The sequence below is a fragment of the Trichogramma pretiosum genome, unplaced genomic scaffold (assembly GCF_000599845.2).
Source record: "Trichogramma pretiosum strain Unisexual culture from Peru unplaced genomic scaffold, Tpre_2.0 scaffold22, whole genome shotgun sequence".
NCBI classification, from domain to species: domain Eukaryota; kingdom Metazoa; phylum Arthropoda; class Insecta; order Hymenoptera; family Trichogrammatidae; genus Trichogramma; species Trichogramma pretiosum.
Genome location: NW_019640932.1, coordinates 353,084 through 374,545, shown reverse-complemented (window position 1 = coordinate 374,545; position 21,462 = coordinate 353,084). Strand labels below are relative to the sequence as shown.

At 37.4% G+C, this 21,462-nt stretch overlaps 4 protein-coding genes across 11 annotated transcripts; 1 reads left to right on the top strand and 3 right to left on the bottom strand.

Annotated features, from left to right (window-relative positions):
- Positions 1 to 415: 415 nt before the first annotated feature.
- On the bottom strand, positions 416 to 3,877 carry LOC106648993 (retinol dehydrogenase 14). 6 transcript variants are annotated; one of them, XM_023457718.1, is made up of 5 exons: positions 3,731 to 3,819; positions 2,899 to 3,186; positions 1,868 to 2,107; positions 1,036 to 1,418; positions 416 to 962 (listed from the first exon to the last, which is right to left on the bottom strand). In XM_023457718.1, exons 2-5 carry the CDS (start codon positions 3,029 to 3,031, stop codon positions 858 to 860), a joined length of 861 nt encoding a protein of 286 aa, XP_023313486.1. In that variant the 5' UTR covers positions 3,032 to 3,186; positions 3,731 to 3,819; the 3' UTR covers positions 416 to 857. The 6 variants fall into 6 exon arrangements, with proteins under 6 accessions (XP_023313486.1, XP_014221731.1, XP_023313485.1 ...); XM_014366245.2 differs by having other exon boundaries at positions 2,899 to 3,144; XM_023457717.1 differs by having other exon boundaries at positions 2,899 to 3,141.
- Positions 3,878 to 4,476: 599 nt separating this feature from the next.
- Positions 4,477 to 5,773, bottom strand: LOC106648729. Its single transcript, XM_014365808.1, has 4 exons — positions 5,608 to 5,773; positions 5,241 to 5,531; positions 4,843 to 5,124; positions 4,477 to 4,766 (listed from the first exon to the last, which is right to left on the bottom strand). The coding sequence occupies exons 1-4, from the start codon at positions 5,771 to 5,773 to the stop codon at positions 4,477 to 4,479; spliced, it is 1,029 nt and encodes a 342-aa protein (XP_014221294.1).
- A 386-nt stretch (positions 5,774 to 6,159) lies between these two features.
- On the bottom strand, positions 6,160 to 20,983 carry LOC106648992. Of its 3 annotated transcripts, none has more exons than XM_014366244.2 (17): positions 20,935 to 20,983; positions 11,921 to 12,152; positions 11,786 to 11,855; positions 11,583 to 11,715; positions 11,376 to 11,503; positions 11,176 to 11,308; positions 10,960 to 11,097; positions 10,693 to 10,863; positions 10,138 to 10,616; positions 8,317 to 8,770; positions 7,877 to 8,241; positions 7,564 to 7,792; positions 7,131 to 7,493; positions 6,846 to 7,059; positions 6,582 to 6,772; positions 6,414 to 6,508; positions 6,160 to 6,334 (listed from the first exon to the last, which is right to left on the bottom strand). In XM_014366244.2, the coding sequence occupies exons 2-17, from the start codon at positions 12,148 to 12,150 to the stop codon at positions 6,269 to 6,271; spliced, it is 3,459 nt and encodes a 1,152-aa protein (XP_014221730.1). In that variant the 5' UTR covers positions 12,151 to 12,152; positions 20,935 to 20,983; the 3' UTR covers positions 6,160 to 6,268. The 3 variants fall into 3 exon arrangements, with proteins under 3 accessions (XP_014221730.1, XP_014221728.1, XP_014221729.1); XM_014366242.2 differs by lacking the exon at positions 20,935 to 20,983 and adding an exon at positions 12,265 to 12,744; XM_014366243.2 differs by lacking the exon at positions 20,935 to 20,983 and adding an exon at positions 12,597 to 12,744.
- LOC106648994 (L-aminoadipate-semialdehyde dehydrogenase-phosphopantetheinyl transferase) lies at positions 8,793 to 10,097 on the top strand. Its single transcript, XM_014366250.2, has one exon. It carries the CDS (start codon positions 9,171 to 9,173, stop codon positions 10,011 to 10,013), a length of 843 nt encoding a protein of 280 aa, XP_014221736.1. The 5' UTR covers positions 8,793 to 9,170; the 3' UTR covers positions 10,014 to 10,097.
- Positions 20,984 to 21,462: the final 479 nt, after the last annotated feature.

Genomic DNA, 21,462 nt, shown 5'->3' with positions numbered 1-21,462 from the left:
CGTATACGAGTTCGGGATATTCGTCCCTCCTGCTTTCGATAACTTGAAGATGAATTGCTTGTTGCGCAAAGCTGCTCAAATGATCGCGTTTATCTATGTTTTGTTGAATAAGTCATTGAATGATAAATGAAGGGATAATCTGACATAATGAATTTTTCATACTCCAGTAAATTCATGAACTGATGAGCCTTTGTTAACTGATTTGTAAAATAACATTCATCTTAGATTGCACAAAATTATATTTACAAAATTTGAAATTGATCGATCGTTAAAACTCGAATGAATCGTGAAGCTTTCGATTTTACTTATCATACATACCATTTTCAAATATCATTAAAAAAAATCAGAGAGTAAATTAATAAAAATAAATCTTTTTTTGTAAGTTTTATATATTATATACAAATTATTATAAAATGATAAAGATATTTGTATTACACGCTTGTTTGTAACAATTATCACAGAGTCAATTCCATAACAAAATAAATCGTGCACGTAAATGATACATAAGAACATCAGTAACAAAAAGAGGGAAAACCATGAAATTGTGTTGAAAGTACAAAAAGGCATCGTGGCCAAGAACCGTGATTACAGTCGAACGAATCATAAAATACTAAGTGATTATTAGCTAACGGACCAACAAGCACAAGACATTCGAACGGCCGAGGATTATAGTTACAAAAATAGTCGTCAATCACCTGGTAAATATTAGAAATGATATTATCCGACCTACAGTAGGAAAAAAGAGACTTAAGTAGTGATAGCTGGAATGATTAGTTTAGTAATAACTGCAATTTTGCAGATGTCGGACGGAGTGCGCGGAGGATGCGAACAGCAAGTGTTTCTGTTTCGAGGTTCATTTAGATCTTTGCCTCGTTGGGTTGCAGAGAAACCAAATTTTCGCTGAGCTCCCAAAATTTTTTGCCCTTTGCAGGATCTTTGACTCCCGACGACAGAGACGTTTCCTAGAAAAGCATAAAGACAATAAATAAGCAATAACTCTACTTTGACAGATAATAAATATCGTTTGCAATTTACCCGACAGTCGAGGAAATATTTGCCGTTGATGGTCTTAAGCTCCTCGGCCACGGCCACGTGGATCGATGTCTGGGCGCCTTGCTCCGGGCTCTTGAAGAAAGCCTTGATGACGAGCCACAGACCCCAGGACAGAGGCGCCGGTACATTGCGCCAGATGCCGCTGTCGATCATGCCGGGATGCAGACAGTTGGCCGTAACACCGGTGCCCTCGAGACGACGCGCCAGCTCCAGGGTGAACACGATGTTGGCGTACTTGGACACGTAGTAGAGGTAGGCCGGGAAGCTCGTCGTCGGGTTCACGTTGTCCAGGTTGAGCGAGGCGATGCGATAGAGCTCGGACGCCACGACGACGATGCGACTCGGGGCGGAGCGTTTCAGTAGATCTTCGGAGAACGTGACGATTGTTAAGTCGAGGCTGATCATTAATTTGACTGTGCGTATTATGCGCGACGGACGACGACACGTATAGCAAAGCTTCCGCGCACACGTGTATAATTGTCACGCGAAAAATAGTTGGTTCGACGAAAGATATTCCCACGAAATGAGCTATTTTCCGCTGACATTGGATCTCGTCCGAGTAGTAGCAGCAGCAGCACTTTGGACTACATTTTTTGCGCGCGTAGCTCGGACAAAAACCAAACTCCAAGGCTCTGCGTCATTTAGATCGTCGGTCGAAAACGAAAAAAAAGTCAAAAGAAAAAATTCTTATAATAAGCGCCGTCGATTTGAACTGCATGCGATATTCGGGCTGGCGTATAGCGCAATCTGCGGTCGAGCCAATGCGCGTCGTTAGTCACAGTTGTAATAATAATATATCGTGCGTATGCCTTACCGATTAGCAGATGAGTTAGCAAAAATGGCCCGTAATGATTGGTGGCCATGGTCATTTCAATGCCGTCGACGCTGACCTTCTTGCTGAAAGTGTCGGCGGTGCCGGCGTTGTGGACCAGCACGTCGAGACGGCTCTCCTCGCGGTTGATCTGCTTGGCGAACTGCCGGACCGAGTCGAGCGACGACAGGTCGAGCTTCCTCACGACGATTTGTCCATTGCCGGTCTCCTTGGTCAGTTCCTCTGTCAAAATCACGAGGCACCATTGATTACAGAGTGTCTACTGTGACGCGAAGCTGCTGCTCATATAGTGCGAACCGATGCTTTCGTTAAAACCGTGAGACTATTGGAGAGAGAGATATATAGCAATTGTATATGCACGCGAGTTTTGCAATTGTATCGCGATTACCACTGAATTGGGAATCGATCGGTTGCACAATGGCCTGTCGTCGCGGCGCTATTATTACAGCTTGACAGCTCGACGACTCGTCGTTCGGCGTTGCGCGTCGATTGGCCTGATTATACATAGAATAGATACATTGTAGCTATGTGCGCGTATCATACGGACGTGTCGAAAAATTATTTTTCCGACTTTTTCCGCGTTCGCTTCGTTTGCAAAATTATGTCGGAAGAAGCGCGAATTATGAGAAAATCGAAGAGCAACTTCATTCGTATACGAGACAGCGGTGATTGACCGATCGCGTGCTTTTTTATTCATCTAGAGCGGATACACGATCGAGTTGCCGTTGCTTCCGATACAAGTCTATAAGCATCTCTGCAGTAAGTCTGCGAGTGAACGCAACTTGCTGCACATACCTCGAGCCCAGTCTTTTCGACGCGCTTTTCTAAAGACGATATGTAGGAATGAGAATAATGAGGCTGCTGAGCTCATTTGAGAAATTGCAGCTTTCACCGTGTCGGCATGAGCGAGTGCATGTAAAACTCCGACACATCTCGCGCATCGCAAAGTCCAGCGCGAAATGGCCACAGGACAGGCTTGATTCGGTTACATGAAAAAGATATTCCTAGCGTACCTTTGATTTGGTTGGCTGCGTCGACGTTGCGACAGGCCATGATGAGCCTGGCGCCGCGTTTGGCGAGGTCCCTGGCCGTCTCCTTGCCGATCCCGGAGGTGCAGCCGGTGACGATGCAGGTCTTGCCCTTCATGCTGGCCTTGCTCTTGCAGACGCCGGTGCTGAGGTACACGTAGACTTTGAGCAGGACCAGGAGCGCGACGATGCCAAGCCCGATGACGACGATCGCCAGGCCGAAGATCGCTGCTATCGTCCAGGCGTTCAAATTCAAGCTGATGGAGCTTAGGTCTATCATGATGGGCGCGAGCTGATGAGATATATTATGAATGCTGATGAGCGAGTTTTTCGCAGCGAAACGAACGAAGCGCGAACTGAGGCCGAGTGAGCGAGACGAGATCGGCAGTGCCACTGGCTACGGCTCCCGATATGCTTTCCAAAACTTTCTATAATACGCGCGAATGTGAAATGATTTCGAGCGATGCGCGATAGGCAGTATACACTCGCCGGGATGACTAACCGGTTTATCGTGGGCCGCGCGCAGCTCGTGCTGCGGACCGAAGAAATTGCGCCGCGCTCGCTCTGCGGGGGCCTTTCGCCGAGCGAGGACCTCTCGCACACACGTATACGATATACCTGTACGCACCGTATCGTTATACGTGTTCGACGCGATCCAGTGAAATTGTGCTCCAACAGCCGGACCGAAGAGCGCCAGAGTCTCGCGGATTTTCTTCTAATGCCGAGAGTTGCGAGTGTTTCATTGAACAATGAGAGATGCTCGATGGGACACGAGACCATGATAGATAGATGAAAAAACCAAGAACTGAGAGCTTACCGGCTTACCTGTACCGAACGATGTCACAGTGTGTGTGTGTGTGTGTGCGTTGCTTGCGTGGACGATACGCGCAGAGATATAGTCACCTCCGTGAGCGATACTCTCGGACTGGATTGTCGCGGCGCACACACCTGCTGATTCGCCGTGCGCTGCGGCTACTGCTACGTACACTGCTGTTGCTGCAACGGAGCCTCCCCACCAGCTCGTATATGCTTGTGCGTTTGCACCTATTTGAGAAGGCCTATGTGTATTATGCGCTCGCACGCGCTTATATTCGCTGGTCATCTCAGCTGTTTATAAACAAATGTACGACCCAACGGTATCGACTGTAATTACTCCGCGTCCCTAACAGTTGACGTTGATTACCATTTTGCTGTAGAGTAGAGTCTTTTGCGTTCGTTTCCTTGCGATTATTTTTTTATTTTGCATGCCCGTTACAAACGTTCATAAACGTTGGTATCTGATCTAGCAAAATAATTGTCGCCAACTTTCGCTCGAGCGTGTGCGAATGGAAAAAAAAGAAAAGATTTTTTTCTGTTTTTTTTTTCATCGATTAGTCTTTTTACTGTGTTATTTTTCATTGCCAGTAATAAGAAAAAAAATCTGCATGTCTTGTTTATAAATTTATTTAATAATAGCTTTGAGCGATGAAGTAAAATAATTCAAAAAGACGATGCAAAGCACTCGAGATGCCTTGGCATAAGTACCATACGATGAATTTAGAAGCGAAATTTTTCTCGCGCTAACTAGAGTTGCATACGCGTCCTCTTTTTGAGGGCCGCGTTCACGGCGTTCGAGATGTTCGGATGCCTGGCACCACTCGCCGGAGAGTCCATCATAACGGAGACTCCTTGCAGTTGCTGGTGGTCCAGATGATTTGTCAACGTAGCTATTTTCATGTCTTTGAGCTTCATCGTGCCCTCGAGGAATGCGATTTTGTGACAGAGTGTCTTGATGACGTCAGACTTGACGTTGAGGTCGTTGCGAGCTTGTTCGTAGGATTCTCGCAGGTTCGCTAGCTCATCTTGCTCGAGCTCTGAGAATACAGACGCGCAGATGAGCGACGATTGATTTACCCCTTTGTTTTTTTTTTGCCCATTTTTTGTACGTACCTTCCTCGGTACGGATCGTCCGAGTTTCTTTTTTCACGGGTTGGCACGCGTCGCACGCGTCTCGACTGGAGAACCATCTCCAAAAGCACAGAATTGCTAGCAAAAATCGAAGAATCGCTAGCACCGCGCCCAACAGAGCCGCACCAATTCTTACGAAAAACCACCGTCGGCGAACTGGTTCCTCTTGAAGCGAAACAGCCTTAGCCAGAGTGGCCCGAGGAGTTAATGTGTCTGCCTTCTCCAACTCTATACTCTCTCTATGCTCCGAACGCGGCGACTTACCTATCATATTCAAACAGAGTGCTGGTTATCGAAATTAGCCGATTCGCATCTAATGACTTTTTTCCACAAAGAAATTCTAATTTTAAGTGAAGATTGGATTAAAACTCATTGTGTACCAGCGGTCACGACATTATCGCCTCTTGTCAAAGCTTGCTGCTCGACATTTTTCGCGTTAATGGCCATTTGCTTTTCACGAAAGTCGACGAGTAGCCTGTCAATGACGCCCGGTTGTGAGTGGGCCAAGTGTTCGATGGTCTCGGCACTGAGACGCATATCGATTTTCATCAAGACCTTGCGATTTAGCGTATTCCAGTTGTCGCGCTTCGTCTGTATGCTGTTACCAGGTACATAATTGTGTTTCGCCACTAGATTCGGGTAATAAAACTTGAGGATTTCCGCCATGAGAACTGCAAACAAATAGAATCACAAAGCTGAGTTTACCATGGCTTTTATCGAAAACGATACGTGAAGCAGATTGCGTACCGGCATCGGAAAAGTCCCTGGCGAGATTTTTCGTTGCCTTTGACAGCGGTATTCCGTCGATCCATTCGAAAATATCTTCTATCCTCGCGGCCTCGGGGATGCGTTCCGACACGTCCTCACGGCTGCCGGACAACTGCTGATCATCTTTCGTTTGTGGCGCTTTCATCCTTATGCTGTGCGCCGACAAGTCTTCACCGAAAATCACGGTCGCATCGTTTTCTTTGAACGCGCCAATCGATTGCTTATAATTGCTATTTTTAATGATTCGATGACATTCGTCGAGAATACTGAATGCAAATCGATGATGGACCCACGCTGGCGCGTTCAAACGAGGTTACGTCGACTGCCTTTGTTATTTTCTTTTTCTATTGTGAATAGCGACTTAAATCGGGAGGTTATAAATTCCTAATGAAGATGCATATCAAATTTCATCTCAAAACCATAGCCAATATAACATAAAAATAATGAAACAAATTTCAAGAATTTCAAGATAAAGAACAACTCGTTTTTTTTTATTAATAAAAAGTCATTTATTTTTACTTAAAATCATGCTTTTCAAAAAAAATTTATTCTAAAATTATGAAGTTATAAAATTAATTTTTAATGGCACACTTGCCATTTCCTGCTAAAAATTCATTCCTTGAATTGGTCTGTTTTTCATTTATTTTTTACCTTTCGAAACTTTCGTTATTGTAATCGCGGGTAGAGAAGGTAAAACATTTTCAATCTGCAAAAACAAATTTTTCAAAATGTATAGTGACTGGAAAGATTTGAAAAGTATTAAATTACATCATTGAATTCTTTACCTCAATTGACAATCTTGGAACGAGTCCTAAACTATCCAATACTGGCTTAGATTTTATCTTGCAATTTCGTTTTCCACATTTGATCAAATGAGCCGCTAAAAAATACAATTGATTAAAATTCTATTCAAAGATGGTTTCTAGATACATGTAACTTGAAAAGAATTATACCCATTTTATTTCCGTCCAAGGTTTTATAATCACAAGAACACTGCACTTCGTGGTCTAGAGGAATGCTCAACAACGGCGAGGGAACAACGACACTTGTTAATGGTCGTTCATTATGTATTTGCTTCTGATGTTCTTTAAAAGCTCGCCAACAGCAAGTAACGTACCGGCAATTCTGACACTTCTGCTCGCCACTAAAAGTAGATTAATGTAACCATTAACATGAAAAATAATCAATTATGACAAAAAAATTGAATTAGTAATTACGGATAGTGTTCACGCATATCGACGTCCTCCTCGCATTCTTTACAGCTACTAGTGTATGGTGCATTGACTGTCATAGGTCCACTATACCAACGTTTCACTCTCTCCGTGGGCGTAATCACATGAGCAAAATCATCAAATACGTAACGGTTCACAACATTTCGTGACCGATTAACAACTATCATAGAAGTGTCGTTACTTGAACAAGGCTTCACTCCTAAAATAAAGAAATATAAAGTCAAAAATTTTTATCAATAGTAAAAAAAATTTATAGGAAAATTGACTTACGAGGCCCCGAATTAGCACAATGAAGTTGAACGTGGGCTTTGAGCAAACTCATTTGGTTGAACCAGAGGCAGCAACGTGGGCACTTGTTGAGCTTTTCATCACGCCGAACAATGTGTCTTTGCATATGCATGAGATAAGTATGAACATAAGCTGGATTTGGTGTATTGGAGTTATGCTCAATTAATCGAAAGACTTTGATGCAGAGAGGACACTGTACCTCTTTTCCTTTATCATGTTTTTCATAATAATGATCTATCACATCTCTATGACTGGACGTCCGATAACCACAGCTGTGACAGCAATATGGCATTTCGGACGCGTGATGCATTGATGATAAATGGTTCACAAGTAAATTGTTCGAGCCTGCATTAAATTACACAATTATACAACAAGTAAAGAAAGGAAAAAAAAAGTTCTTCCAAGATTTTCTTACCAAACTTTTGCTCGCAAATGGCGCAAACAAACATATCACTGTCAGACTTGCCAAAGTTACTGTGGCCTTCACTTATATGAACGTTCATTTGATGATTTGAAGAAAAGGTAGTGCAGCAGTAGCGGCAGACTGGTGGGTCGGACTGGCCTGGCACTCGTGCTGGTACATGGCTTATCATATGTTCCATGACTTCAGTATTAGAGGACATTTTTTTAGAACATAGGAAGCACTGTTGCAACAAAAAAAGTTGCATCAAAATGAACAATTAGTTAACAAGTTTTTTTTTAATTTGCGCTTTTTAATTAATAGCTACCTTGAATGAGAATGTTATTGGATCTTTAAGTGGTAAAGGCTTTTCTGGTTGCATAGTAGCATAGAAATATTCTTGAAGTGGCAAATGCTCGGGTCTAGTGTCTTTCGGTATTGGTTGGAGTGCAGGTATTTTCGGTTCCGACGCTGAAGTTGATGCGTTGGAGGGCGAATAAGATCGCTTACGATTTGGTTGGCGTGCCATCATTTGCACAGCTTTTTGAATGGTTGGATCCCTTGGTATTTTTACCATTGGTGGAGGTGCTGGAGTGAAAGCATGACTGCTTGAAGCACTGCTAAGATTTTTATAACTCCAATCAGCAAATGGATTAGCAGCGATCTTTGCCAACCTTTCTAAAAGGTTACACTCTGAAAGGAAACGAGTTGATTAATTAAAATTACAACAAAAAAACTAGAATTTATCAAAGTAAATGTCAATCCTACCTGAATTTTCAATCTTCGTTTGTTCTTGTATGTGGTGAATGATATTATCAAATGCTTTAAGAGACGTTGTGCCAAATTGTTCTCTCCACACTAGCTCATCCAAAAATTGTTGAATCAATGGTCGACTCAACAAACTAAGAGTGTTTTGAAACATTCTCGGCACGATTTTACGCAAATATTCCATGACATGAAAATTTGTAGTGAAATTTTTGGCGCCTTGTTCTCCTAATGCCGATTGACAGACGTTGAAAAAGCCCATTTCATTGAGCGTGTTCTTGTCTACAGTATAGTCGGTTATAATTCTCGATTCTTTATGGACCCATTCTTGCAGTGAGTGTAAGATGTTATCAAAACGTCGCTTGTAGGTCTTGTCGGACTCTGATACCGGTTCGCAGGCACGCAATCGGATTTGTAATGTTTCCGGATCAAGGATTCCAAGAACTTCTACCTTTACCTTTAGCGAAAAAGTTAGTACGATAATTAAAGATGTTAAGCACATAATTTAAAAAAAAAGTAAGCTCATTTATTTTAAAACTGCCTCCATTCTAGGTGCCGTCATTGCACGCCCTCTCTACGAAATTTTGTGAAGTAATATGATATAAACTGACATGAGCTTTTTGCTAAGCATTGTTGTCATTAGCTTACTAGACACGGGGCGTTTTGTATAGAGACCGGCGAGTTACAATCTAGTTGCCTGTCATTGTAGCTTGTAACCTCTACGTGCGTATTTACGATGTGCATTTTTTGAACTATCATAAAAAAGTATGCCTCCAAATCGATTTCGTGTTTGATACTATTATTAATTTGTTATATAATTACGTTCGAGAAACAAATCTCGTCAAACGTACAGAAATATGACGGGTAGTGTGAGATGGGCCTTCAATTTTGCTAAGTGGGAACCATCGGAAAAAGAACTCTTATTAGCTACCTCGTGCATACAACTAGAAGAGAAAATTCGAATAGCCAAATTTGTTTTTCAAAAAGATTTCAAAGCAGCTTTAGTGGGAAGATTATTGACGAGAAAGTTTATTAAAGAGGCGTCTGGATTGCCTTACAATGAAATATGTGTGACTAGAGATGTTAACAATAAACCTATTTTTGAGCATCACAGTGTGCCAAAATTAAATTTCAATGTTTCGCATCAAGGTTCTTTAACAGTCTTTGCAGGAGAAACTAGAAAAGTTAATATAGGTGTTGATGTAATGAAATTAGAGTACACAGGAGGTAAATCAATTGACGAATTTTTCAAGATTATGAATAGACAATTTACAGATAATGAATGGAAGGTAATTAAAGGCTGTTCTTCAAGTACTAATCAAGACAAAATCTCAAGATTTTGTAGGCACTGGGCTTTAAAAGAAGCCTACACCAAAGCTTTGGGAATGGGCCTCACCATTGACTTAAGGAAAATTGATTTTAAAATTAAATCAAGTTTAGAAAAGAATAAAATTATTCAAGATACTGTAGTTTATGTTAACGATGAACGACAAAATTTTTTGTTCGAAGAATCATTAGTAGACAATGAACACGTTGTTACAGTTGCTTTGGAGAATCAGAGTCCATATTCAGAATCTAATTTGGATCTAATGAAATTCAAAATATTAACACCAGCAGATCTTTTAAGGGATGTAAGTCCTCTTTTGCCAGAAGACATAAATTATTGTAAAAACTATTTTTCCAAAGATGTACATCGATAACAAACATACCATTACCAAACTTTTTTAGTTGTATTTTCTTAACATATATATTATTTTGTAATTTTTTTGATTAAATATGCCTAAACTCTTAAAAAACTCTGTATTTGAATTAAAATTGTATTACCTGTCGAAGATTTCCATCCTGAGATGTGGTACCCAAACTTATAACCCCAACTTGAATAATTGAATTTCGTCCTCCCAATTTAGAAGAGTGATTATGAAGCGCAGAAGTACATACACTTCTAAGGTAGGAGTAGAAAGTCTTGACATAAAAATTGGTAACCTTTACCCAAGAAATCACATTCTGTACATTTGTTTGACAAGCCCAATGATATATAAGCTTAACAAGGGCTGTTGGAGAATGAGGTGCACCTTGGAAAATTGATCCACAAAATACTGATACAAAACGTTCAGGACAACACGATGAGATCCATACGTAACCGCCAGAACATGGAAATGTTCCTGAGTCACTGTACATGCCTAGTTTAAGTTTTTGTGTTGGATGTTTATCACAATGCTGTTCAGATCTTACAAGACCTTGCTGAATTAACCATTCAGTAAATTTCGATGAAGCATGCATCAAAGCAGCTTTCACTTTTTGATCTAGAAAAATTGATTTTACAACATGAAGACTTATCAAATTAGAATAAGTAGTTTTGAAAAAATGATAAGTTTATACCTAACTCTCCTCTTTCTTTTTGAATCTGTTGAGGGGTAATATTTTTAGTTTTCAAACTTGGTCGAGCTACCACAACCAATGATGGATATGTTTTTCCTCCATTAACTTTGTTAAAAGAGACTTCTCTACCATCTGGTTGGTTTTTCGTGGACTCATCTATGATTTCACCGGCTAAATAAAATAAAAATGATAAATATATATGTGACATAAAAATTATATTGTAAATAATTATGAGTAATTTGGTAAATATAGGTAATTTTGACTTACATGCAATCTTGTTCCCTATACATATGCAACCAATGCTGGTTTGTTCTGTAGGCCTTGATGTTATTGGTGATGAAGGAATAATGTGATTCTTTGGTAAAGTTTTTACCCGTATTGGTACATTTTGAGGTAATTTTTGAGCTTGAAAAAAATTACATTGAGTATGTATTGAAATACTTTATAAATATTTTCATGAGTATAGAAATGAAGTAATAATACCTTGAATACTCGTTTCAGTAGTAGGTCTCAAAGTTATTGGTATTGTTGTTGTAGATGATGGCTCTTCAATGATATCAGGTTGTAAGAGTGGAACATGTTTTGTTTTACGCATAGGTCTTACTTGTGGTTTAAACTATAAATCAAAAAGTTTATTATAAAAAATTTGAAATAGCAGTAGTTCATTGTTAATTAGTTCATACCGTATTATCAACTTTTTGTAATTGTTTTAGAGCAGGAATAGGGGCCATAGTAGATGTTGCAGCAGTAGTAGTTGTACTTGTCACATTTGTTGTACTGGACATAATTGATGCCGGCGTCGTAACTGAAACTAAAGTACATTTATTTATTGTATATTTATGCATTAATCAATCAATGCATGCTATATTTTAAATAATAATGATAAATACCTTGCTGGGGAGCAACTGTGCCCAATAAAACCGGACCCATTCTTGGATCCATGACAAGTTGTATATTTCCTTGTGGTGTGGCAGTACTATTAATCATGTTTAATTTGATTGGTTGATTTACACCATTTTGATTCTGCAATTTTTTTTCTTAAATTAGTATTAGTAAATAAGAAAACTTTTCAACAAAATATGCTTAACATTACCATTCCAATAACTTGAGCCTGAGATGTTGGCTTAACAACAGTAGCAGCAGTAGGTGGAGCACTGCTAGGTCTTAAAAATTTAATAATAATTAAATGAATGTAACAGAACAGTAAAAAAAAATAAAATGAACTTACAGTTGATATTGATGACCCATTACTGCACCAGATTGGGATAGTAATGTTCCACCATGTTCTTTAACAATAGATTCTAATAATTTTGACACTTTTTCAAAGTCTTTTTTATGTTTATTTTTAGCTGCTAGTTGACAAGGACTTAATTCATCATCAATACATTCCATCTTTAGTGTAATCTCAGGAGGTCTCATTTTGGCAATGGAACTTACAGTCAACCCTCCTTTAGTCATTTCTGTAAAGAAAAGACAGTCATAAAATGAATATTAATATAAAAATTATAATTTTTTATGAAATCACTGGATGTATTAATTTAATAATATATTATTTGTTGAAGTTAATTTTACTTGTTTGCTTGCTTCTGTGCAGAAAGTTAACCTGTCTCGTGGAGTTTTTTTTTTTAAACAATATGAAGTTGCAATATACTCTTGAAAAAAGAAGTCGATTTTATTATGGGACACTAAGCGTTAGTAAGGTACCGCCAGGACCTCACAAGTGAAATTTTTGTATCTTACTGTTCATTTGAAAACAGTAGTACGGCGGCGACCACAACAACAGACAAAACTATATGTACATTGTACGGCACAATGTATTATGTAAATAGTAAGCGCGCGAGAGCCGATACTATTTTTAGATGCTGAATAATACTGATAGTTTAGTTCGTCTGACAACGACCAACCTTTTGATACTTAAATGACAAACAATTAAACATTAACGAGAACGAATAACGAAGATGTTGACACTTTTGCGGGTAAGTTTTTTAAATGGGAGCGCTTGCTTTGGAAGTTTGGTTAGGATCAATGTGAGAAGTGAAATGACGTGTACATTCGCACTCGACTCTATAAATGAAATTCTTCTTCTTGACTCTTACATGGCGGCTATTCTTGAGACAAGCAAGCGCGCTCGAGAGCCAGTTGCAAAATTGTGAGAGTAGATTTTAAAAATTAAAAAGAAAGCATTTCATAAAAAGTGAATCATATTTCAAATATGTTATTCAGGCGAATTCCGGATTCAAATTACTATTCCAATTATTTTCACAAACGATGCGGAATACTTAAATTTTGGTTTTGGTTCCCGCGCTGAATTAAAAAGTTTTAGTTTTAAAATAATTGAAAAGGGTTGGCGGGTGAAGAAAGTCTCAAATGATTTGAAAAACTCAACAGTGTTTCTATTTAATTTTATCGAGTGTTATTTTTTTTCTTAAATTTTTTAGCTCTTTAATAACCATTCTTTTTTTTGGTCCCATGAATAAATCTTCTGGTAAGTTTTCGCTTTCAATTAATTTTTTCTACAGTTTTTCAAGCTTCTATTGTACTTCTTTCTGTGCCAGATTAAAACTATTTAATTAAATTAAAAAAGAAAAAAAAATAGTTACATCACTCTCGCTAGTAAGTATGGTAGCATAGCATCTGCAATTCTTCTAATTGTGCGAATACTATGGTGGAGAATGGATAGCAGCGCTATCATGGATTTTAACCTTATTGGGGATTAAACGATAGTCAGCGCCCTCTGTAAATTCAATGCGGCCGTCCCATAAGAACCTTAGGACCGAGCTGTGATCCAGCTGAAACAGTTTAAGGGCCCTCTACACACACTCTGTCGATAACAAGTACGTAATTATTTTGTACCCTTTTTTTTTATTCTCTGGTCAACCATTGAACTTGAAACTTTTTGGGAGTGATTATGAAACTTATAAAAATGTGCCTCTGGAGCCAGTTTTCAATTAAATGACCGGTACTTTCAAAGAATCTTGATTTTCTATTATCCCCCTTTTATAACCTCAAAAGTAACGTATTCTCAAACAATTAGTTAATAGTATATTTTGTAACAAGTGCGCGAAGCAGTTGACTCATCCAGGAGTTGTTTTCCAGGAGTTGCAAAGACTCCTGGGTGAGTCAACTTCCTGAAAAAAAACAGTTCAAACCAAATTTTTTCGTATGAGAATTAATATAAGAAAGTGTGATGCTGTGCTAACGCTAGGAGCCTGACATTACTTCCTAATACCAGCGGCGGCCACTGAACTAAAATTCTCCCAAATTAAGAAATAACATGAAACTGCTTCCAGACTAAGGGCGTTGCGAGTAATGCACGCAGCAAAATATTTCGATGAGTCACTCTATTCTCTATAAAAAAAATTAACTAAAAGCAATTGGGACTGAGACTTCCCTTATAAAAATTAAATAATAGCCCTCTTACTATGTAATAACTGAAAAGTGTGTTATTTAAGAGACATTTTTTCGATCGCTGGTTTTAGAATGTAAATTCTATAGCGTGAATAATTTGACCGTTGGCCCCACTTCCTACGACAGTAACGCAGATGAGCAGATGTGAATTTTTGACAAATCTGTCGCACGCCATCTATTTTTTATAGGTTATGTTTTTATATTGAGCCAGTTGCATCAAGGTGTCCCATCATTAACCCATTAACGCGCAAAAGTGCAATTTTGTGCATGGATTTTCTATTTAAAAATAATCATGTATAAACTTAAAATCTTTTCTTGAATATCCATACCGGGGTTTTTGGGTATGCTCTTTCAGAATCCGGTGTTATTTTGGTGATAAATAAACATTACCATTGTTTATTTTGTAATTAAAAAAAAAAAAAACCTGATTTTTTGACTTGAAATTTTTTTTCAAAGTCGATTTTCTACCTTGCCCTGCCTTCGGAGGGCGCTCCCATAATACCAGAAATCGTGCTCTTTTTCTCTGAACCTTCAAAAAACGCGCTGCCGCGATTTCTATCTAGCCCCTATATTTCTAAAATGGCGAATTTATATCGAGCAGCGATATAAAAATTCCCTCATTTTTTACTCTGAAAATTATTGACTTTATAAAAAAAAGTTATACAATGAAAAGTGTTTAAATTTATTCAAAGAATACATATGAATTTTTTCAGAATTTTATAAGAATTTTTTCAGAATTTTTTTAGAACATTTTGGATTTTTTTGACAGGCCGGGAAATGGTCGTATTTTGCAAAATTTTCAAAGTGGTCTGAAAAATTCTGAAAAAATTCACACGTATTCTCTGAAGGATTTCAAATGCATTTTTAAACTCCAAATCGTACTTTTTAGTTGATGTTCAACGCATGTGAAATAGTTTCCGAGTAAAAAGTGAAGGAATATTTATATCACTGCTCGGTATAAATTCGCCAGCATACCCAAAAACCCTCGGGTATGGATTTTCAAGAAAAGACTTTATACTTGATTATTTTTAAATGGAAAATTCATGCACAAAATTGCACTTTTGCGCGTTAAGGCTCCTCTATACAGCGGGACAAATACCGACATACCGATATTATTTTGTATTCATTTTTTTTATTCTCTAGACAACCGTTGAACTTGAAACTTCGTGGGAGTGATTATGAAACTTATAAAAATGTGCCAACTGGTCACACCTTGAGCAACTTTTTGCAACATATTTCTATTGTTATTATAACATAAAGTTTAAAATATACTCATTAACGTAATACATTTTTATACATGGTATAATATATCAGTGTGCCGTGTACTGTGTATCAGTGTCCTGTGTATATTAAAATCAATTGTTGGTGGGTATAACTATATGATTAATTTATAACCTGCAAAGTAGTTCATTTTCTTATAGTTTAAATTTCTTATAGATAGAAGACTGAAATAGTTTATACTTTTTTGCTGAAATGCCTAAAGAAAGAAAGTTAAAAAAAAGGTTGTGCCAACCGGACCCTATATTTGGTGTGATCGGAAACTTTGAATTCAAATCGGAAAGTTTACCTTCAGAAGCTGACGTATTGAAAAAATTTATAAGATCAAGAAATGTTTTATCTTTGAACGAAAATGGAAAGTCACAGTCAATTAAAGTTATTTGCGAAAATATTTCGGAATCCATAATAAGTATTTGGGATAAAACATCCATTCCTATAGTAACAAAAACACGAATAGAACAAAAAATTGAAAATTTATATGTCAATAACTATAAAAAGCTTTTGAAAAACTCTAAAACTCAAAGGCAGGGTCTTTCCTACAGTGAAAAAGTTAAAGAAATCGTGTCAGGCTTGGAATCAAAGTGTTTTGATATTGCATTTTGCAAATGTGTGGACTTGTGCGTTTCTCATTTTACCAAGAAAATACCAAGAGAGTTTAAAGATTTTCGAAATAGATTCTCAAGTAACAATTTTTTTGAAGAAAATAGAAATATTCTGGACGATTTTATGTCAGAGTCTGAATTTATTCAAGATGATTTTAATTTAGAAGCTTGCAGTGGTGACCCAACTCCCGCATGCTCACAAAAATCAGTGCATTCATGTTTTGAATCAATGAGCTTAAGTTCGCAAGAATTTCAAGTGGAACAAGAAATTAGTGTAAGACAGCGAAAACAAAATTTTGAGACAATACAAACAAGAACTCGTTTTCGAAATACTGCTGCTACTTGCGAACGATTCAAAATATCAAGTAATGCAGCTGCACATTTAATAAATGCAGCATTTGAAGACGTTGGTCTGCGAAATTTAAATAATACTGTCGGGAAAGCGAAAATTCAACGCGAAATAAAAAAGTTGCATACAGAATTACAAAATAATAAAAATTTAGAAAATGTTGAATTAAAAAGTTTATTCTTCGATGGACGAAAAGATAAAACTATGACGAAAAATGAATTTGGTTCAAAAATTTTAAAGGAAGAGCACATAAGTCTATTACAAGAACCACATAGTACATATCTGAGCCACATTTCAGCAAAAAAAGGAGATGCTGAATCAATTGCAAATGATATAATTGATTTTTTCGAAAAAAATAATATCAGTACTGAATTTTTAGTAGCTATTGGCTGTGACGGGACAAATGTGAACGCGGGAACTAAGAGTGGTATTATTAAACAAATTGAGTGGAAGTTCAATAGACCAATACAGTGGATAGTTTGTTTGTTGCACGCTAACGAACTGCCATGGCGTCATTTATTCGAACATTTCGATGGAAAACCAAGCGGACCTAACTCTTTTTCAGGAGAAATAGGAAAAAAGCTCGTGAACTGTGAAAATTTACCCGTGGTGGAATTTACACCGATTAAATCTCAATTTGCTTACACCGGAGATAGAGACGACTTGAGTACCGACCAACAGTATTTACACGATATTGCTTCCTCATAGAGGAAGCTTTGTGATGGGCTCCATTTCGGCTTTTTTATAGAGTAATCGTAGGGTATATTTAATGATATTTCTATATACTAGATCGAATTTTTGACACATTTTGGAATGTATGTGGGTGTATGCGGCTGTATGGCTGTGTAGAGTGATTCCTTGATAACGGTAGCACGTATCGTGACGGGGGAGGGCTATTTTTTTCGTTATGACATAGGGACGAAGCCAGAAAAATTCATTTATCGATAAACGTAACGTTTTTTTTTCTATTTAAGAAAAAAATTTTTTTTTTTTTGCATTGTTTGTTTGAGATACCCGATAAAGCTGAGAGGCGCTTTCGTTTCGCTTTCGTAATTAGAAAGATGATATTAATATTTTCAAATTATTTTTAAGTTAAAAAAAAAGTATGAGGAAGCTACTTGCCAATACATTGGCAGCGGTTTTTTTATATCTATTCGCGACGGTCATTGTTCACCATCATTAGCTCGGCGGAATCCCGGCAAAATAAACCACGCACGTTGGATCACATTGGCGAATAGAATATTGCGCCTTTACATCGCAACACGAGAACCATCTGATAAGTTAAACGAATTGGCGATTTTCATAATGAAAGTTTACGCTCCATCTTGGTTTCATATTAAAAAAAATCATTCAGTGATTGACGGTGCCAAAAATTTTTATTTTATTCTAAAGAACTCAAGATATTTGAGCAATAAACTTCTTGCAATCATCGATCCAGTTTTGCGGAGAAACTCCTTTAGTGCCCACGTTGAAAGTGTGTTACTTGCAATGATGTTCGATAAAAAAAAGGAAATTCGGGCTTTAGCTCTTCAACGCATCATCAAAGCTCGAAGTGAAAATAACACTCTACGGAAATTCTCGCGGCCAACGATAAACTTAAACGCTAAAAACTACATGGAAATAATAAATTTTGACGAGATTCAGATAACAGAACCTCCTCTGTTATCAAAACACAGTAAACAACAATTAGAAAAGCTTGTGGAATCAGCAGACAGCGTCGATGATGATATTTATCATATACCATGTCACACACAAGCCGTCGAAAGGTGCATAAAATTAGTTACCGAATCATCGTTGCATTGTGCTTCTGAAGAAAAAAGAGATGGATGTATAAGAGCTACAATAGCAGCGAGACAAGCATCGGCGTCTACATACGTAAAAAAACAGAACTATTCGTTCCCATTTTGAAATTTTAATGCATTATTTAAATCTAAGTTAATTTAAGTTAATTTCATTTTAATAATAATTTTTATAAGCCCAAAAATTTTTGTTATTTTTCAATAAAGTTTAATAGTGTGTAAGTAACTCGAGTGTTTAATTCATTTTACCTGCAATCTTGTAAGTCAGTAAAAAAGTCTTTATTGGGAATTTTATGCACAATTATTCGAGTACAAAATAAATGTATTTTGGACCGCGATATAAGAGCTTACACGTTTTGCGTCGTAGATTGAGCAATGATTAAAAAAATCGCATACATCTTTACACCGTTGAAAAGGTCTTGAAAAGACGAAAAATTCTGTTACTCGTGCGTCTCAATAGCTAAAAAATTGCGCAACGTACAGCCGTTCGAAGATGAAAAAAAGACAAAAAACTTTTTACGATACGCCGATTTTCAGTCTTCCTTTCGCTATATTTTCACTTCTAAGCTACCTAGAGGGCTAAAATTTTATAGAGAACTTCCTGTTACTATGTAAAACAAGCCCTGAAAATTTCAGCTCAATCGATCAATCCGGCGCCGAGATATTTTGAAAAGATTTCATACTGAAGCATAAAGATATTGTTTTTACGGATTTCAAACTTCAGGCTTCATGCGCTACCTGAAGATATCGTTCATTCGCGCCCTCCTCGCGGCTATTATCGTTTTTCATCTTATACTTTCGATAAATTACTATTAGAAAGCGATCGGCGTCAAAAGTGTTTTTTCGTTCCGCCCTAGTGTATATAGAGGACCCTTAATGGGTTAATGTATAACGATTCGTTTCCCAGCAGAAAACCTAAACACAACGTAGTAAGGGCTGTCTGCGTGTCAGGGTCAGGCCACATAAGATTTGTGGCTTAGGCAACTTTTGCGCCACCTAGGTCGAGCGCCGAGATACCAACTGCGAAAAAAAATGTGAATATTTTTAGGTTCGTTCGAGACTCGAGTGTAAATACTTACATTTTTTTCGCAATTGGTATCTCGGCGCGCGGCCTAGGCGACCAGCGTTGTTGTAACGACCACCAAACATGTCCGCCGCTATGTTTTATCGATTGGACTTTATTCACTTTCTCACTGTAGCCAACTTGTATGAGAGCGGGCAATTTCAAACATGAGGCGATTCATACCAAGCGTCCCAGCGCGGCGGCCGCTTGGTACTTTTCGGCGAAATTGCTTAATTTATAACTCGCCGGAAAACCCTCTGAATGTGCTTAAAAAAACTATGTGAAATATGATTTCGATTGGAAATTTCCTCAGCTTTCCATCTAGACGATTTTTAAAAATCTTAAAAATAATCTTTTTGAGATATCGAAAGTTCAAAGTTTATTTTTGAAAATTTCCGGGGAAAGTGAAAAATTTTTGAAAATCCAACTCCACCATCTTACTTGTAGATGTGTAATTATTAAACAGAAATGAATAATAAAGGATGCTTAAATGTTATCATTAAACAAGAAGCAATGATAGGTTTTAATTTTATTTGGGACACATATAAACAAAAAGTAAAATTCAAGTAAACATTCTTTGATCAACAGCGGACGGTCGATGGTTCGCGGAAAAGGCGACCGACGGCGGCTCATCAAAGTGCATTTTATGGTTGCTTGCTTGAATTTTACTTTTTGTTTATACGTGTCCCAAATAAAATTAAAACCTATCATTGCTTCTTGTTTAATGATAACATTTAAGCATCCTTTATTATTCATTTCTGTTTGATAATTACACATGTACAAGTAAATCATAAGTGACGATATCGTCGTATCCACATGTATGAGTTACAGTATGTGCATTAAAAGGTCCAAATATGGTAGCGCGCCGGCCGCACGGCCCTTTTAAACGAAATTGCTTAATTTCTAACTCACCAGAAAACCCCCTGAACACGCTAAAAAATGTATGTGATAATGGTTTTGATTGGAAATTTCCTCAGCTTTCCGATGGTGGAGTTGGATTTTCAAAAATTTTCCACTTCCCCGGAAATTTTCAAAAATAAACTTTGAACTTTCAATATCTCAAAAAGATTATTTTTAAGATTTTTAAAAATCGTCTAGATTGAAAGCTGAGGAAATTTCCAATCGAAATCATTTTTCACATTTTTTTTTTAAGCACATTCAGAGGGTTTTCCGGCGAGTTATAAATTAAGCATTTTCGCCGAAAAGTACCAAGCGGCCGCCGCGTTGGGACGCTTGGTATGAATCGCCTCATGTTTGAAATTGCCCGCACTCATACAAGTTGGCTACAGTGAGAAAGTGAATAAAGTCCAATCGATAAAACAGAGCGGCGGACATGTTTAGTGGTCGTTACAACAACGCTGTAGGCGACGCAAAAGTTGCCTAAGTCACAAATCTTTTATGTGGCCTAACCCTAAAATATACGCGTCACTTATAACAATAGTTTGCAGGCTTGCATAGGTAGAGCCGGCCCTAACTCGCTCTGTTTACTTTTCCAGAATATTAAGATAATAAATAGGTTCTTAATTTACGATTCCTAATAATCATTGAAAATGGTAAAATTTATAATTGAAAAACATGGAAAAATCGAATACTTTAGCATGAATTTTTCGATTTGTGTTAGTAATTAAATTGAAATTAAGATTTTAAAAAATATGAAAATTTTTGATTTCGGAACTATCCTACAGTTCTACGCAGTTAACCTCATATTTTAGATTTACTTCTTCAAATTTTTTAGATACTCACTTGTAATCACTCGTTACAATCGATGCGATATTTCCTCACAATATTTTTTCAATGTCACGCTGTGGCGTCTTAATGAATACTGACTATTCGCATGCACTGCGATTTCTAGAAGAGCTGGAAAGAATACGTGGCAATTGAGTGCAAATCATGTCACGCTACCTCGTGACTAAAAGGCATAAAAGTAGATTTCAACAATGCAAACAACCTTGAATTTTTTAATATAATTTGAATGGTTTAGGTCAGAAAAAATTATTTAAAATATTATAAATATGTTCCTAGTAATACGGTACAGTATCAAATTCGAGAAATTTTTCTCTTTTTCATCATCAAACCTGAAAAACATAACCTAGAATTTTTTCAGATTTTTTGAAGAAGCCCAACGCACCTTTTAATTCGTTAACGCCCAGGTGGACGGAATTTCATTCTCTTTTGTAGTCTGCAATTAAATAATCTTATTGGAGAGAGAAAAATTCTTGAGCACCTCTTTTTATTAAAATTTTATGTACTTTTGAATATGAGTTTTTAATT

What these genes read in the sequence shown, in the direction of transcription:
- LOC106648993 (XM_014366249.2), bottom strand. Translation starts at nt 3,193, where the DNA reads ATGATAGACCTAAGCTCCATCAGCTTGAATTTGAACGCCTGGACGATA. An exon ending in CGCAGCCAACCAAATCAAAG is followed by an intron (nt 2,108 to 2,898) that starts GTACGCTAGGAA and finishes TGATTTTGACAG; the next exon opens with AGGAACTGACCAAGGAGACC. An exon ending in GCTAACTCATCTGCTAATCG is followed by an intron (nt 1,419 to 1,867) that starts GTAAGGCATACG and finishes CGTTCTCCGAAG; the next exon opens with ATCTACTGAAACGCTCCGCC.
- LOC106648729 (XM_014365808.1), bottom strand. Translation starts at nt 5,773, where the DNA reads ATGAAAGCGCCACAAACGAAAGATGATCAGCAGTTGTCCGGCAGCCGT. An exon ending in CAGGGACTTTTCCGATGCCG is followed by an intron (nt 5,532 to 5,607) that starts GTACGCAATCTG and finishes ATTTGTTTGCAG; the next exon opens with TTCTCATGGCGGAAATCCTC. An exon ending in GACGATCCGTACCGAGGAAG is followed by an intron (nt 4,767 to 4,842) that starts GTACGTACAAAA and finishes CTGTATTCTCAG; the next exon opens with AGCTCGAGCAAGATGAGCTA.
- LOC106648994 (XM_014366250.2), top strand. Translation starts at nt 9,171, where the DNA reads ATGACGGGTAGTGTGAGATGGGCCTTCAATTTTGCTAAGTGGGAACCA.
- LOC106648992 (XM_014366244.2), bottom strand. Translation starts at nt 12,150, where the DNA reads ATGACTAAAGGAGGGTTGACTGTAAGTTCCATTGCCAAAATGAGACCT. An exon ending in AACGAAGATTGAAAATTCAG is followed by an intron (nt 8,242 to 8,316) that starts GTAGGATTGACA and finishes GTTTCCTTTCAG; the next exon opens with AGTGTAACCTTTTAGAAAGG. An exon ending in TTCCAAGATTGTCAATTGAG is followed by an intron (nt 6,335 to 6,413) that starts GTAAAGAATTCA and finishes TTGTTTTTGCAG; the next exon opens with ATTGAAAATGTTTTACCTTC.